At 47.4% G+C, this 13,502-nt stretch overlaps 1 protein-coding gene across 2 annotated transcripts; it reads left to right on the top strand.

Annotated features, from left to right (window-relative positions):
• The first annotated feature begins 841 nt into the window (after nucleotides 1-841).
• Nucleotides 842-13,215, top strand: PIRT (phosphoinositide interacting regulator of transient receptor potential channels). 2 transcript variants are annotated; one of them, XM_084832382.1, is made up of 2 exons: nucleotides 842-979; nucleotides 10,591-13,215. In XM_084832382.1, the coding sequence occupies exon 2, from the start codon at nucleotides 10,627-10,629 to the stop codon at nucleotides 11,038-11,040; it is 414 nt and encodes a 137-aa protein (XP_084688508.1). In that variant the 5' UTR covers nucleotides 842-979; nucleotides 10,591-10,626; the 3' UTR covers nucleotides 11,041-13,215. The 2 variants fall into 2 exon arrangements, with proteins under 2 accessions (XP_084688508.1, XP_084688509.1); XM_084832383.1 differs by lacking the exon at nucleotides 842-979 and adding an exon at nucleotides 10,191-10,449 and having other exon boundaries at nucleotides 10,591-13,175.
• The last annotated feature ends 287 nt before the right edge of the window (nucleotides 13,216-13,502 follow it).

The raw sequence follows: 13,502 nt of genomic DNA, 5'->3' as shown, positions 1-13,502 counted from the left end.
TGCCACCCCTCTCAGACTTCCCAGTTCCCCTAAGCTTAGCTGCAATCCTGACAGTGACCGGATTCGCACAATCACCGCAGCCCACTGTGGCTTATTTAAACTTATTTAAGCCACGGTGGGTTGAGGTGCATGGTGGCTGCCCTTTTGAATATTCAAGCCACAGCTGGCAGTCACCATGGCTTATCATGTCGTGTGAACCTAGTGAGGGTTAAAAACAGCCCATGGGTTATGCAAGGGTTGTTTAACCTTCATGACCAAGCCACCTCAAAAGACCTTGCATTACAACAGGGAACAATATAATGTTGCAGGGAAAATTCATTTGCTGGGAAAATTCATTTTCATATTCTTGCTGCTTTCACACGACATGATAAGCCACAGGCAGCGACCCCCACCGTGGCTTGAACATTCAAAAGGGCAGCCAGCATGTGCCGCAACCCACCATGGCTTAAATAAGCCGTGGTGGAGTGCAGTGATCGTGCAAAGAGGGACTAACTCTATATCCCTGTTTTATAGGCTTGAAACGTGCTGAAAGGCACAGATCAGAACACTTGCAAGGGAGCGGAGGCTGTATGCTCCCATTCAGTGATCCTGAGTCATCAGAACCACTCCCATGTTCTTGATGCTCCCTCTTTTGTCCAAGCTGTCCTGGCACCATAATCCACACCTGCCCTCCTTTGCAATGCAGCTAGGGCTGTGCAGCGTTGTTTGCTAAATAAGAACAGCTGGCCTCACAGCTCATCCCACTGACCGGAGCTTCAGCAAGCGAGGGGTTAAGGCAAGCCATTGGCTGCGAAACGAGTGAGCTCATCTGAGCTGGAACATGCTCCATGGTTTATGAGCCACTCAATGCAGATGATATCAGAGGGCGATAATCTGAGGCCGGGAGCGAAGCTACTCAGGAAATCGTAACATCCACTTTAGGACACATTCCATGCCTAAGCAGAGCAGCGAGCCAACTGCAGAGAGAGCCACTGGTCCTGTAAGTAGAAATACTAGTTTTTGTAATTGGGGGGGGGGGGCTATTGGTGCTCGGTAGCAGGAGGGACTGTGAAACTCAGAGCCCATAATCTCAAACTCTAAATTAGGGCTCTAAATTAGGGCCCTGAGGGGAATTTGAGGTGCCTTCAGAATAGATCTTAGCTGATCTCTTTTATTCCTTTTTTATTTTTTGGCTGGGAGTTATTGAATGAACATTGAAGTAGACATGACAATCACCCCCTGCACGGGCTGAAAGGCGATGGGGATGCACCCCAGCCCAGAGGAAACCCACATCGAAATAAACAAACCTGCTGCAACTGAGTCCCACCCCTGTTCACTGGCATAGCAGTGCTCTTCACTGAAGACCAAAGCCCCAGCTGGGGGCAAAAGCATTGTGCAGTGTTTATCCAGATATCAGAACAGGAAGGCCTGGCGTGCTATGGTCCACAGGGTCACGAGGAGTCGGACACCACTGAACAACTGAACAACAACAACCCCAGATATCAGGACTCAGCAACTGGAAGTATGGGATGTTTTCCAGGGAAAGGCAGGGGTACTTTCTCCAGAGAAACTTTGTTCTCAAAAGGGCGTGTGGCAGACTAGCTGTGGGTACCATGTAGGCAGACTTTAGGCTTGTGGGATCTATTTTGTATTTCACTAGATCCACCTACCAGAGACAGGTTCAAAAGACATACACTTAGAATTCAAGAGTTCTGAGCCCAGGAATTTGTTTCCAGTACCGGAAATGTTGCTCAGTCCTTCTACCCAAAAATCCACTCCAGGTTACCGCAAGCTTTCTTCATTTCAGCAGTATAATTGGGGCAGGGGTGTCATTTTGTTGTAGCTATTGTTAAACAATTGAGAGTCAGAATTTTTTGCCCATCTACTGCAAATCACCCAGGGATCTACCAGAAGGTCCTGATGTGGCAGAACCTGCCCAGCCCTGATGTAGCCTCTGTTGAGCATGTGTGGGGACTTCTTGGATCCATGGGGAACAGCATGAAACTCATCATATCTGAGCTGCAGAGGCTGGGGGTGTCGAAAGAGTGCTCAAGTTCCTCAAAATGGGACCCTTCTGGACAAGCCATCAGATAACACATGTCAGTCACCTGCCATGCAAGAACTGCACAGTCAGGGTAATCCTGCTTGATCTCTGGTCTAATATCAACATTTCATGGCAGGATTGAGTCAGATGCTGCATCCTGGGCCAGAGAACAGGGGAAGGACTAGTGGAGCCTTCCCCAACCTGGTGCCCTCCAGATGTTTAAACTGCAACTCCCAGCATTCCTGACCATTGGCCATGCTGGCTGGGGCTGATGGAAGTTGAAGTCCAAAACATCTGGAGGGCACAAGGTTGGGGAAGGCTGGACTCGTACGACTGCTTTCCTTGTAAGGGTGGGTGCAACTTCCTGGGCTCCAAGACCTGGCTTGGGTGTACTCCCCTTTTGAAAGCATCTGCTCTTGCCTTTTTAGGACAGTTTCCAGGTCATTCAGGCATTGCTCCAGATCCTAAGTTTTGGCTCTCAGTACCTTTCATCATAGCACAGGCTGATGGCTTTGAATTTGGATTTCAGCTATCCCTTCCTTTGCACATGCCAGGCTTTGCAAGACCATGCACATCAGGAGAAGTCTTTGTGCCTGCTGGATGCCCCAGTTCTTGTCCTATTCCCTCGTGCATCAATGCAGTAGGAGGCACATGTCAGGGCCATCAGTCCTTCATTTCCATTGAGCTCAACAAAAGCAGGTCCTACACAAGGCAGCAGAATGGTTACAGACTTTGCTTCCTGACTGCCAAAGAGGTGTGGAGTGAATTAGCTATAGTGCATTCAGCCAGGCCACCAGTAACTTCTCCCACCCTACAGAAACCTCCCCTGGTGAATGGCTAGCACCAAAGTTTGGAGGTGTCAGGCAAATGTCAGAGGCCCAAGGCCACTAAAGAGTTCACTGAACCCAGCTAGAAGACTTTGGAGGAACCAGAGCATTCTCATCTCATGAAGGTTTCTGGAAAAGCGAGAAGAGCACAGAAACTCCTGCTGCTTTCAGTGCCCTGGGAGAGGAATTGTCCTCCCAGAGTTATCTGAAATGTACCAAAGGGGGGGAAATTAATGCACAAGCTCAGTTCATGTGCCTGAACACCCCTGCTCAGAAACTGAGAACATGCGTGAGTTTTGCCTCCATTTTTTTAAAGTGCAAATTTCAGAGTGCCTTTATTGCGCCATAATGAAACATTGATGTTTTTAAATTTAAAAATCGATCAAGCCCAACCTAGGAGTTCCCAAGGCCAAGACTCTTTGTTTTCTTGCACAACACAGAGGCGAGCCAGCAGAAGAGATTTCCTAGGAGCCATCTTGAAGGGAGGAAGAGGCCGAGGCTAGGGCATGCTTTTGAAGGAAGACTCTTCCTCTCAATGGCATGCCCCTCTCTTTGCCTTCGCTCCTGCCTTCCTTTAAGGCAAGGATGGGCAAGTTGTGGACCGCCAGATATTTTGGCCTACAGAGCTACCATCAGCCCTAGAAAGCATAGCCAACGGTGTGCGATGATAGGAGTTGTAGGCCACAACATCTGGAGGGGCACAAGTTTCCCGTTCCTGCTTGAAGGGAAGGGAGTTTGAGACTGAATAGCCTCGAGGAGCGTGGCAGTGCTTCCAGAGGGAGGGCTCCTAGCGCTGCCAAGCCTTGCTCTTTCCTTGTGCACTGCAAGCAGAATCCCCATAGACTCTCCATGCTCTAAGGGGTCTAGTGCTTTTAGGGTCACCACACCGCCCTTTTCCCAACAGTCTGAAATGGGTGCTCCTCCACACCATTTTAGCACCCTGTTTTCTGAGTAAACATGGTTATGATGAAGCTGTCGGTCCTGACCTTTTCTGGTCATTTACGCAACCTAGGAAACTTGCCGGCTTGATTTTTCCAGTCACTTTCAAACTCAGCCCTTGATTTTTCTGGTCACTTTCACAAACAGGCTAGAAAACTGCAAAATTGTTTTACACCTTGACCCCCAGCCCTTTTCTGATATTTGAAGGGATTCCTTTGATTCACTGTTTCCAAGCACTGTTTCTTCAAAGGGTGAAAGGAAGACATCTGTTGAAATTGAGAATGTGTGTCAGTTTTGCCTCCCCGTCTCCATATTTTTCTCCATATTTTTGAAGTAAAACAGGCAGCTTTTGCGCCATTTCCAAGTGCCTTTATTCCAGCATAGTAACATTTTGAGATCTTTTAAATTTTAAAATGTTTTCACCCAGCAATAAGAGGATTGCAGCCTTACAGCCAGATCCTAAGTAGGCTTACGCAGAAGTAAGTGCTGCTGTGTTCAATAGGAGCTATTCCTGCTTTGAGAGAGAGGAAAGGGGTTTTTGCAGGACATGAAATGGATCCACAAACAGAAATGCACGGCAAGCAATAGAGAACGCAGAGGCATCTGCATCACAACAGCCACATTTTCCTGTCCACACCTACTGAGAAATTGCATGGCTGTTCTGCTCTTTCCCTCACCAGATTTTTTTTTTTTTTTTGCAGTGGGTGCTTCCAGATGAGGCTTTTACCTTGCCATCGCCCTGCCTTGTTTGCAGAATTTTATGGGAAGTCCAGATGTCTTCTCCTTGCAATCTGCCTGTGTTTTTCCACTGCTTCTTCCACCTCTTTTCTTACTACAGAAAATTCATTAACGGGGAAAAGACAGAATTGTTGCGGAATGCCTTCTGATTAGTAGCACTAGCAGCCCTCTGTCTGGAACCCCCTGCGGGGGCGGGGGCGGGAAGATGAACGCAGCAGTGGGAAATCATGGGCTGATTACACATGGATCACATCATGCTCTAGACCCCATGCAGAATTCTGTGAATAAGGCAGGGCCATTACACAAAAAATGCCTCCTGTGGAAGCTCCCCCAGGAATTCTCTGTTAGATGGCTTGGCCTGATTTCTTTCTTTCTGCCCAAGATCCAGAAGACAGGCTGCACTGTCTCAGAGGAGGGTGGGAGGACCTCCCTGTCTGGCTTGCCTCTGGGAAAATTGGTAGGAAAGGAAGCTAAAAACAAGGTGACAGGGTGTGGGGTGCAGAGTGAAGAAGGTAGGTCTTCTTTTTGCAAAGCTTGTTTTATCCTTTCTGGCCATGAACCTCTAAGGCAAGGGCTGGCTGGGGGGCCTGGGGCCACACAGACATGTGCTGGTGTGTATGCACAGACATACACCTCTCCTGCCTGCCCCCTGAGATCTAGGGATCACTGGGAGGGGGAGGGAAATGCCTCTCCCATTCCCCAGGGATCACTACTGCAAGCAGTGGGAAAGCCATGATCTCGGAAGCCAGGGAATGGCATTCTTCCTGCCTCTGCCCCGCAGCCCAGCTAACCAGCTGGGATGGGGGGGAAAGTGGGTGGGGTCCTGCCAGGTTCAGGAGCACACAGAGAGTGGCCAAGGGATGCATTCAGCCCCAGGGCTGTGCATCCCTGCTCTAAGAAAATGAAGTCGGAACAGACACTGAGCTGTGCCAAGGGAAGCTTTGGAAAGAAGAGAAATCACAGGTGAACATGACAGCTAGGAATGTAAAGATTTTGTAAAGTCTGTTCTGTCTGTGTTTCATGGATTGTCAGGTGCCTTTTGTTCTGTCATCCACTCATTGATGGAATCAGATTTTTTCCAATTTCCCAAATTTGCATAAATTCACATTTGCGCAAGTATGCACTTGCGCAAATGTGCACTTGCAAACATGTGCAAATTTGTGCTTGCAGAAATGCACAAATCCCCCCACCCAAATGCAAAAAATCCCCCCAAATTGTGCGTGTTCATGTTTTAGCCTATGGGGAAAATGTGCATTTTTGACTGGTGGGTTTTTTTTATTTTAAGTATTTTTCTACAACTAAATTTGCGTAAAATTTCAGGAAGTAAAAATAACAACAACAACAGTCTGCAAGCCCACAGAATCCATGAGACTCAGAAAAAGTTAGTCTGCTGTGGAATTCATGGTTCAGATTTATAGAAATCTGAACATATTTGATTCAGTTGCATATTTCTGCAACGTCCCTAATCGCAGCTCCATACAACATAATGGATGTCTCTGATCTCAATAAGCCCATAGCCTACAAATCAGTCCTTCTGATATAGAGATCCCTTTTTTCTGAAACTGATCTGGAATCTCTGGCTGTGTTCTTACACACCTGCAATGTGCAAAGGGTAGGACGGCGTCACAAACAACACACAAACTCTTCACTCATCCCCCATAAAGTAAAGGGAAGTCAAGCAAAGGAAATAGCAAATTGGTCACAGGAAAGCTGCAAAGCGCACACTAAGGATCAAACTATACCCATTATGGTAAAGGTGTGTTTGAATCTGATGGTTGGGATTCCCAACATTAAAAAAAAAAAAAAAGCAGCTACAGGAGCCCCAATCCAGGCTGAGACTGCGGCATGAAGCCCTTTCTGGGGTAGGGGTGGGGATCTCCTACAAAGTGTTCTCAACACACTCTACATCTACAATTGCCAGGATTCTCTAGAAGGAGCCATAAGCGAGCGAGCAAAAGCTCCTGCCTGAAGCTTCATCTGAAACTCTGGGCCATGGGAGCAGGGGCTGTTCTCCTCCTTTGTACCATTCCTCACCCCAGCCCCATTGCAGCCAAAGGGCACATTCAGTACAAACTGGGTGGGTTGTTTTTTTTTAAAGAAATATGGTAGAGAGCCCTAGCATCTGTTAGTGTGCTGGCTACTTTGGAACAGTTGGCAGGGGAATGCCTCTTTGGTGCCTCTTTGTTTAATGTCCTAGTGATAAAGACTGACAATTGCCAGCCTCTTTGCGTAGCCCCTTTGCTTTAATATTGAACAAATTAACCATAGCAGAGAAGGCGGAGGTAACTGATAGCAGACAATAAAAAGACTCTATTCTATAGACAATCAGGCTTCTAATCTCTTCGCTCTGGTGGAAGACTGGGCATTTTTTTGTTTTTGTTTTTAATTCTCCTGCCTTGTTTGGTGTGTGTGTGAGAGAGAGGGGGGAGAGAGAGAGAGAGAGAGAGAGAGAGAGAGAGACTGAGACTTGATTCCCCAGGACATTTACTCATTTGAGTATTTTATATTTTGCTCTACCTGTCCAGGCTGGTCCATGGGGCTTCAGGCAAGGCCCCGCCCCCTCACGATCAGGAAGGGCAAAGGAGGTGCAAAGTGGGCAACTGAAGCCAGCTGCTGCACCCCTTTTTCCGTATAGACAGCAGCACAAATTGCTCTGTGCCTCTCTCTGCATGGAGAAAGGGGGCAGTGGATGATGTTGGGGGAGGAGATTTGAGGCGAGGGTTCCCAGGGGGAGGCCCACCCCCTGACATCATCCACTGCCCCTAGATTGCCTCCTGGGGCCAATCTGGCCCCCAGGACCAACCCAGTTCCCCACCTCTGTATTAGAAAGACCTATGAAGGACAGCACAAAACATTATAAAACAGCAACAGCAGAAAGACCAATAGGCCAAAATATGTCAGTGATATATGGGAGGGCGGACCTTCTCCTGACAGACCCTGACATCAAATGGATGTCACTAGGGTGGGTGGGGGGTCTCCTGCTCACAGCAAGCTGATGTCCCAAGGACTGAAGGCCATGCAGCTGAAGCATAGGCACAGCAAGGGCACAGTGAAGGGCCAGGAACACAGAAGATCCATTCAGGCTCATGCCCATGGGCATGAGCCTGAATAGATCTTCTGTGTTCCTGGCCCACAGAAACACAGCGCAGACACCGGCTCCCTGTGGAAGTATTCATGATCTACATTCCCATTATGCCCCATCATCCCCTAGCCTATAAAATCAGGCTGAGCGTGGGGATTGCGTACGTCCTTCCTGAAGAGCAGCAGGTGGCGGGGGATGCAGTGCACTGTGGGCAGCGCTCTTGGGAGGAATGAATGAACGAGCTCCCTTGGATTCTCTGCTGCATAGGGTGAGGAGCATGCACACCGACATACCATGTCAGTAGCAATAAGATCCCTGTTGGAGGTGAGGCACAAAGCAGCCACCTCATTAGCAGTAACACAACCAGAGTGGCACAGAGCAGGAGGCAGCATGAAGCCCTATCACCACCTCTGGCTATCAGACATGTACCAGGACTGGAAGACCAGGGCACCTTCACCTCCAGGGCAGGCTCAGCTGGCCCCATCCAGACTTTTGGAGACAGCCTTCAGCCTCTCACCAGGTTCCGGAGCTACTCCGCAACGGAAGGCACTCAACAGTTTAATGTTAATTCTTCTAACCGGCTGCTTTTGCGCACTGCTTTGAGAGGACCAGCTGAGAAGCAGCACTGAAATGTCATACATAAATAAGTAAGTAAGTAAATCAGCCAGCCAGCCAGCCCTGTAAGCAGTGTGCTGATCCTGCATTTCCAGTTGACATAGTTGGGCACCTGCTGAGGCCCAGGGACCAGCAGGGGCGGCACTGACAACTGGGGATGCCAGGGAGAGGAATGAGCTTGCTCCTGCTCTCCACAGCCTCCATGTCAGGCAGGCATGGGTGCATCGGAGCAGCTACCTGCCCCTTCTGCTGGGAAATCTCCTCCAAGGCCCCTGTGACAATGCTGGGGCAATCCATCATTTCCCACAGAATGGAAGTGCTGGCAGGGCTAAAAGGGCTGTGATGGTGTGGCACTCTCCTTCTTGCTGCCACCATGCATCCCCCCGCCCCCAGTGCTATCTCCTCCTGAGGGGCAGTCAGCAGATGAGTACAAAGCAGCAGCCCTCACATTTTAGATTATTCCATGGAGAACATCTTGCTGAAGGCCCCCCCACAAACCTGTCAGGACATCCTGTTCTACTTCCAGGGCAAGGCTGCTAAGAATCACAATTTAAAGGGCTGCCATCAAGCTGACTGTGGCGCTGACTCACAAGATCAACAGCTGTTGACTGCATGTCAAGAAATTGATGGGAGAAGCTGTGCCAACAACACTCTGCTGCATATCCTTCTCCCTGTATGTTTCCTTGTCCTCCCTTCCCCGCCCCAAAATTTGTAGTCCAAGAATTGATGCTCAGCCAGTATTGGCTTGGTTCAATTATAGTTCCTTAAGTATCATATGTTCTTCTGTAGCTGTCACTCACCATAACAGTGAGGGCTAAACTACATGCTACAATAAATGTGTAGCACGTAAGTTATTATAACATTTACTTTTGTGTAAGCATGCTGGGCCCCAGTCCAAACTGGGACCACCACACACAAGTTAAACCTTCCCACCCACCACTTTTTTTTCTTTAAATCCCCTCCACCCCTCCCAGTGTGCAGAGGTTAAAGAAAAATAACTCCATTGGTGTCAAAGCCCTTGTGTTGGGCCTGGCAGAAAGATAGTTGGAAGGAACTGGTTTGATAGGCTAGGCCAGGGGTTGAAATTCCACAAAGTGACCCCCCACCCTCAGTGTTCAAACCCACCAGTGGGTTTAGGATTAAAAACAAAATTCTGAGAGAAAAGCTGGGTCTATTGTGGATCAAGGCCTTTGCAGGCAGTGCATCATGACAGCAGCCCAGATTTGTGGAAGCAGTCACTGCAAATTTGGTCTACCTATTCAAATCAGAATAGGTCAGAAGGTCATACTTTCACTTCATTTCTGTGTGTAACTGCTCCATATGCTGCTCTCATTCCACTTAACTCTTTGCTACACATCAACTTAATTTCATGATGATTATGGCTGAATCTACCCCTAGCAGTTTTACCGTTATCATACCATTATGACTATTGGTGCCCATTGGTGTCATGTGTACCAATAGTTATGATAACAGTATGATAATGGTATAACGGCTATGGGTAGATTCAGCCTAAGTCAAAGTGTTCTGTTGTATTTGGGAAATGAGAACATTTGCTTGTACTGGTGTTACTGAACATCTGCAGAAGTAAAGGGCTGCTAGGTTGAGATGAGAGGGGCTTGCTTCAAATCCAGGTTGTGCACAGGTGTGGCTGTGTAAAAGAGTGGGTATTGCTGTGGGGTATGCTCTGTTTCTCCCCTGGCTTCAGGTCAAAACCTAATTGTTGCCCCCCCCCCCATGCTTCAAAAAACTCCATTTCATTTTTGTGTGAATGAAATGGGTTTCCCTCCCGCAAAGAGCCTGCTCAAATGTGTGTTTGTCACTTTATCTTTTTAATCTCCCTACCTTCACTTTTTTAAAAAAGACTTTGAAACCACTCTGGAGACAGGTAGCCTTGTGACTGACGCAAGGGCCAGCCAATCAGTTCTGTGCACAGCCTTGCTCTGAAAGGGAGGGAAATTGCTTCCCTATTGTCATAAGGACTGTAGTAACAGGACTGTGCAAATATCCTAATCAGAAGGACAGATTGTCCCTGTGCCTAGCTGGGGAGGAAGATAAGTACGTGTATCAGAAATGTGGTGAGTACACTTCCACGGCAGGCTCGTGGCTAAAAATGTGTACATGCATATTACGCATCCCTCAAAGAAGTTGCGGTCAGGGCAAGCAGAAGCTCACAAGAGGCAATTTGGGGAGCAGTAAGACTGACCTGGACCTGTAGCCTGTGCCTGGTGAGTATCTGGAACAGTGAGGTACTCGCATCCATCTGCTACATAATTAAACCATGGTCCAAGAGTTTGGGTGGAAGAGAAGAATCATCTATATGTCTACCAAAATAACTTGCTCCCTTCTCTCTCTGTTCTTTCTCCAAGATGTGTTAATGCCATGAGCCTGTAAAACTGGTAGCCATGGAAACCCAATGCAAAGAAATGGAGGAGGGAGAGAAGTCCCCGGAGTCCAAGGACTTGCTGCCCAGCCAAACCGCCAGCACCTTGTGTATCAGCTCGCGCAGCGAGTCTGGCTGGAATGCTCCCCCCCTGAACAAGTGGGATGTCTACCACAAGCCCGTCATCGTCCTGTCTGTGGGTGGGGCTGTGTTCCTCTTTGGCGTGGCCATCACCAGCTTGACCTGCCTCACCATAGACAGAAACAGCAATACGACCAAGGAGGTTTTTAAACTGTGTGGACCAGCCTTCCTGTCGCTGGGCCTCATGCTGCTAGTGTGTGGCCTTGTCTGGATCCCCATCATCCGCAAAAAGCTGCGCCAGAAGCAGAAGTACCACATTCTCCAGAGCATCAAGTCTTTCTTCCTCAACCGCTGAAGGTGGCCGCTCTCCAGTTCTGCCTGTAGGTGAAGAGGATGGGATTAGCAGGACAGGGCCCTGCCTTTGTTCTATGGATCTACAAGTAAAATCAACACTACCTGAAAAGGACGCTCACTCCAATCCCCCTCTCTTCTTCTTCCTGTATACATGGGATTGATCCATCCTCAGGGAGAGGCACTGTTGGGTGACTTTGGGCCCTCAGCCAGTGAATAACTTGGCATCCTCCCACCACCACAATGACATCCTGTGTTAGGAGCACAGGAGCTAAAATTGGCAGGACAGATCCCAGAACAGTTCTTTGGACTAAACCCGACTGTGCATTTATCATATGGAATATTGCTTTAAAGGGTACACTGTATCTCAAAAACCTGATGGGTGTGTGTGTGTGTGTGTGTGTGTGTTAAAATTCTAACAGAAAGCTGAGGCCTACACCCATGACACTCCACTGCCTTCAGCAGAACTAGTAATCGTGCAAACTTTTCTGAGAAGCAGTTTGTTTGTTTCCTCATGGCAAATGGCTATGGGATCAGAAAAGCTCCCAAAAACTACTTGTAGAAAATGATGTTCAAACATTTCCAAAATTTCAGTGGCTATCACACACATATGCATACATACACACACACACACACATAGACAAAAGCTATACTAGAAGCAAACTACTGTGTGAGTAAAAATATTAATTGTGCAAAAATCTCAGACTTTGGGGGTAAGAGAGTAACGTCTGAGGTTTCTCAGGGGTGTGTGGAGATGGGGATCAAACCCCGGATTTGCAAATCAAAGACAAATGCTCTCAAAATTAGAGAATCATAGTAAAAAGACTTTGAAAAGAGGGAGACATCCTGTTGCAGAGGAAATGGCTAACTGCTCTGTAAGGAAATTGGATCTGCATATGGAATCTCTCATGCTGTCTCACCAGGATAATGCAGACATTGTATTTGACCACTGACGGCATTAGTTTCTTCCTGTCCTGCTCCCTGTTTTGGATTTGAGTGGGGCCAGAAAACAGGTGAACAAAGGCCCTTTACCTATTGGACTGATGGTCATCAGAATGGTCACATATGAAACCCAGTTGTGGACAAACTCTGATGAACTGAAGCAGATCCCAGGGCAACTAGTAAGAACTTGCCAAGAATACTAAAGTATATGCAAGAACAACTTTTTAAATCATGAACATGAAATCATCCCTCAAGAACATGAACGTCTTGAGAGGTTGAGATGTGTGGGTGTTTAGTATGACTTTCTCCATCCATATTCATGATTGTTCCTCACAGAATCCACCTCATGGTGGTCAGGGAGAAATCACATCACTGCCAATGCTTTGTGCTCTGGTGAGGAGCATGTCTCCGTCACTGAAAACATAATTAAATCAAGCAGAGTTTCTCAACCCATGAAAGCTCCAGTGCACATCAAGGCCAGATACTGAGAGTCAGCCATGCATTGGACTTGGCAAGCAGAAAGAACATTAAAAATAGTCAGGCTCCTGTCAGAAGACAGGTGTGGAAAGGGATTTACACAGATATCATGGGCTCATTGTCAGTGGGATTATCTCAGCAGACTTTTGTACTGTGCTAGTTGTACAGCTCTTGCAATGAAGCTTTAGGATATTTATATAGAACAAATCAGAGGTGCAACTCAGAGGCTTTAGATTTTACTCCTTACAGAGGCCTTCGGTTAATTTCACAACTGTTTCCAGTAGCTGCCTTTTAGATATCATTCTAGCTCCTGGATTATACCAAAGTGCCTCCTTCCAGGGCTGTTTTCCTCTCCAAATGGCATCTCAGCCATTAGTAGAGTCATAGAAAGACAGAGCTTTTGATTCCCCGGCACTATGATACTTGATTCCAAGCAACCATCCTGCATTTCCAGTCCATTTGAGATTGTGCTTAAGGAAGGGGGAGCCTGTTATCTTAAGGTTTGTTTCAGTTCCATCCCCCCACCCCACCCCAGAATCAAGTATTCAACATAGGCTTCATCTTTTGCAATCAGGCTGTGTTTCTCAAAAACTGGTGAAATCACATCGCTTCCTATAAATTATGCCTTACTCTGTCCATTGGGGAGGGAGTAGAGACGCCCCATTATTGTTGTTGTTATTTCAATTTATGTCACCCTATACCTGAAGCTCTCAGGGTGACATACATAATAAAAGCAAATACAATAAAACAATGAAGTAGCAACAGTAATTTAAAATTTTTTTAAAGAGGTGAATATTCAAGCAGCTAAAAGATGGGGGAAAGTGATTTTAAAATGCAGCATTGAATTAATATTCTTTTTAGATAACATACACTCCCGTCACCCCCTCAGATGCAAGTGTGCATCTTCTCTTTATGCGAGCGATGATGAAGTCAAGTTAGTAGCATGACACGGTCAGGGTGGTTTACCAGTTTCCAGCCCTGTGCAACTCTCAGGTCCTGCCTTAGGGTTTTGTGGTTGAGACTCCGAAGGTTCTGAGCAGCCAGCTG

This window comes from Heloderma suspectum, chromosome 2, assembly GCF_057233095.1.
Source record: "Heloderma suspectum isolate Gila_16-S chromosome 2, 16-S_ref, whole genome shotgun sequence".
Classification (NCBI taxonomy): Eukaryota; Metazoa; Chordata; class Lepidosauria; order Squamata; family Helodermatidae; genus Heloderma; species Heloderma suspectum.
Note: the sequence above shows the minus strand (reverse complement) of the source record. Positions and strands in the feature narration are given on the sequence as shown.

What these genes read in the sequence shown, in the direction of transcription:
- PIRT (XM_084832382.1), top strand. Translation starts at nt 10,627, where the DNA reads ATGGAAACCCAATGCAAAGAAATGGAGGAGGGAGAGAAGTCCCCGGAG.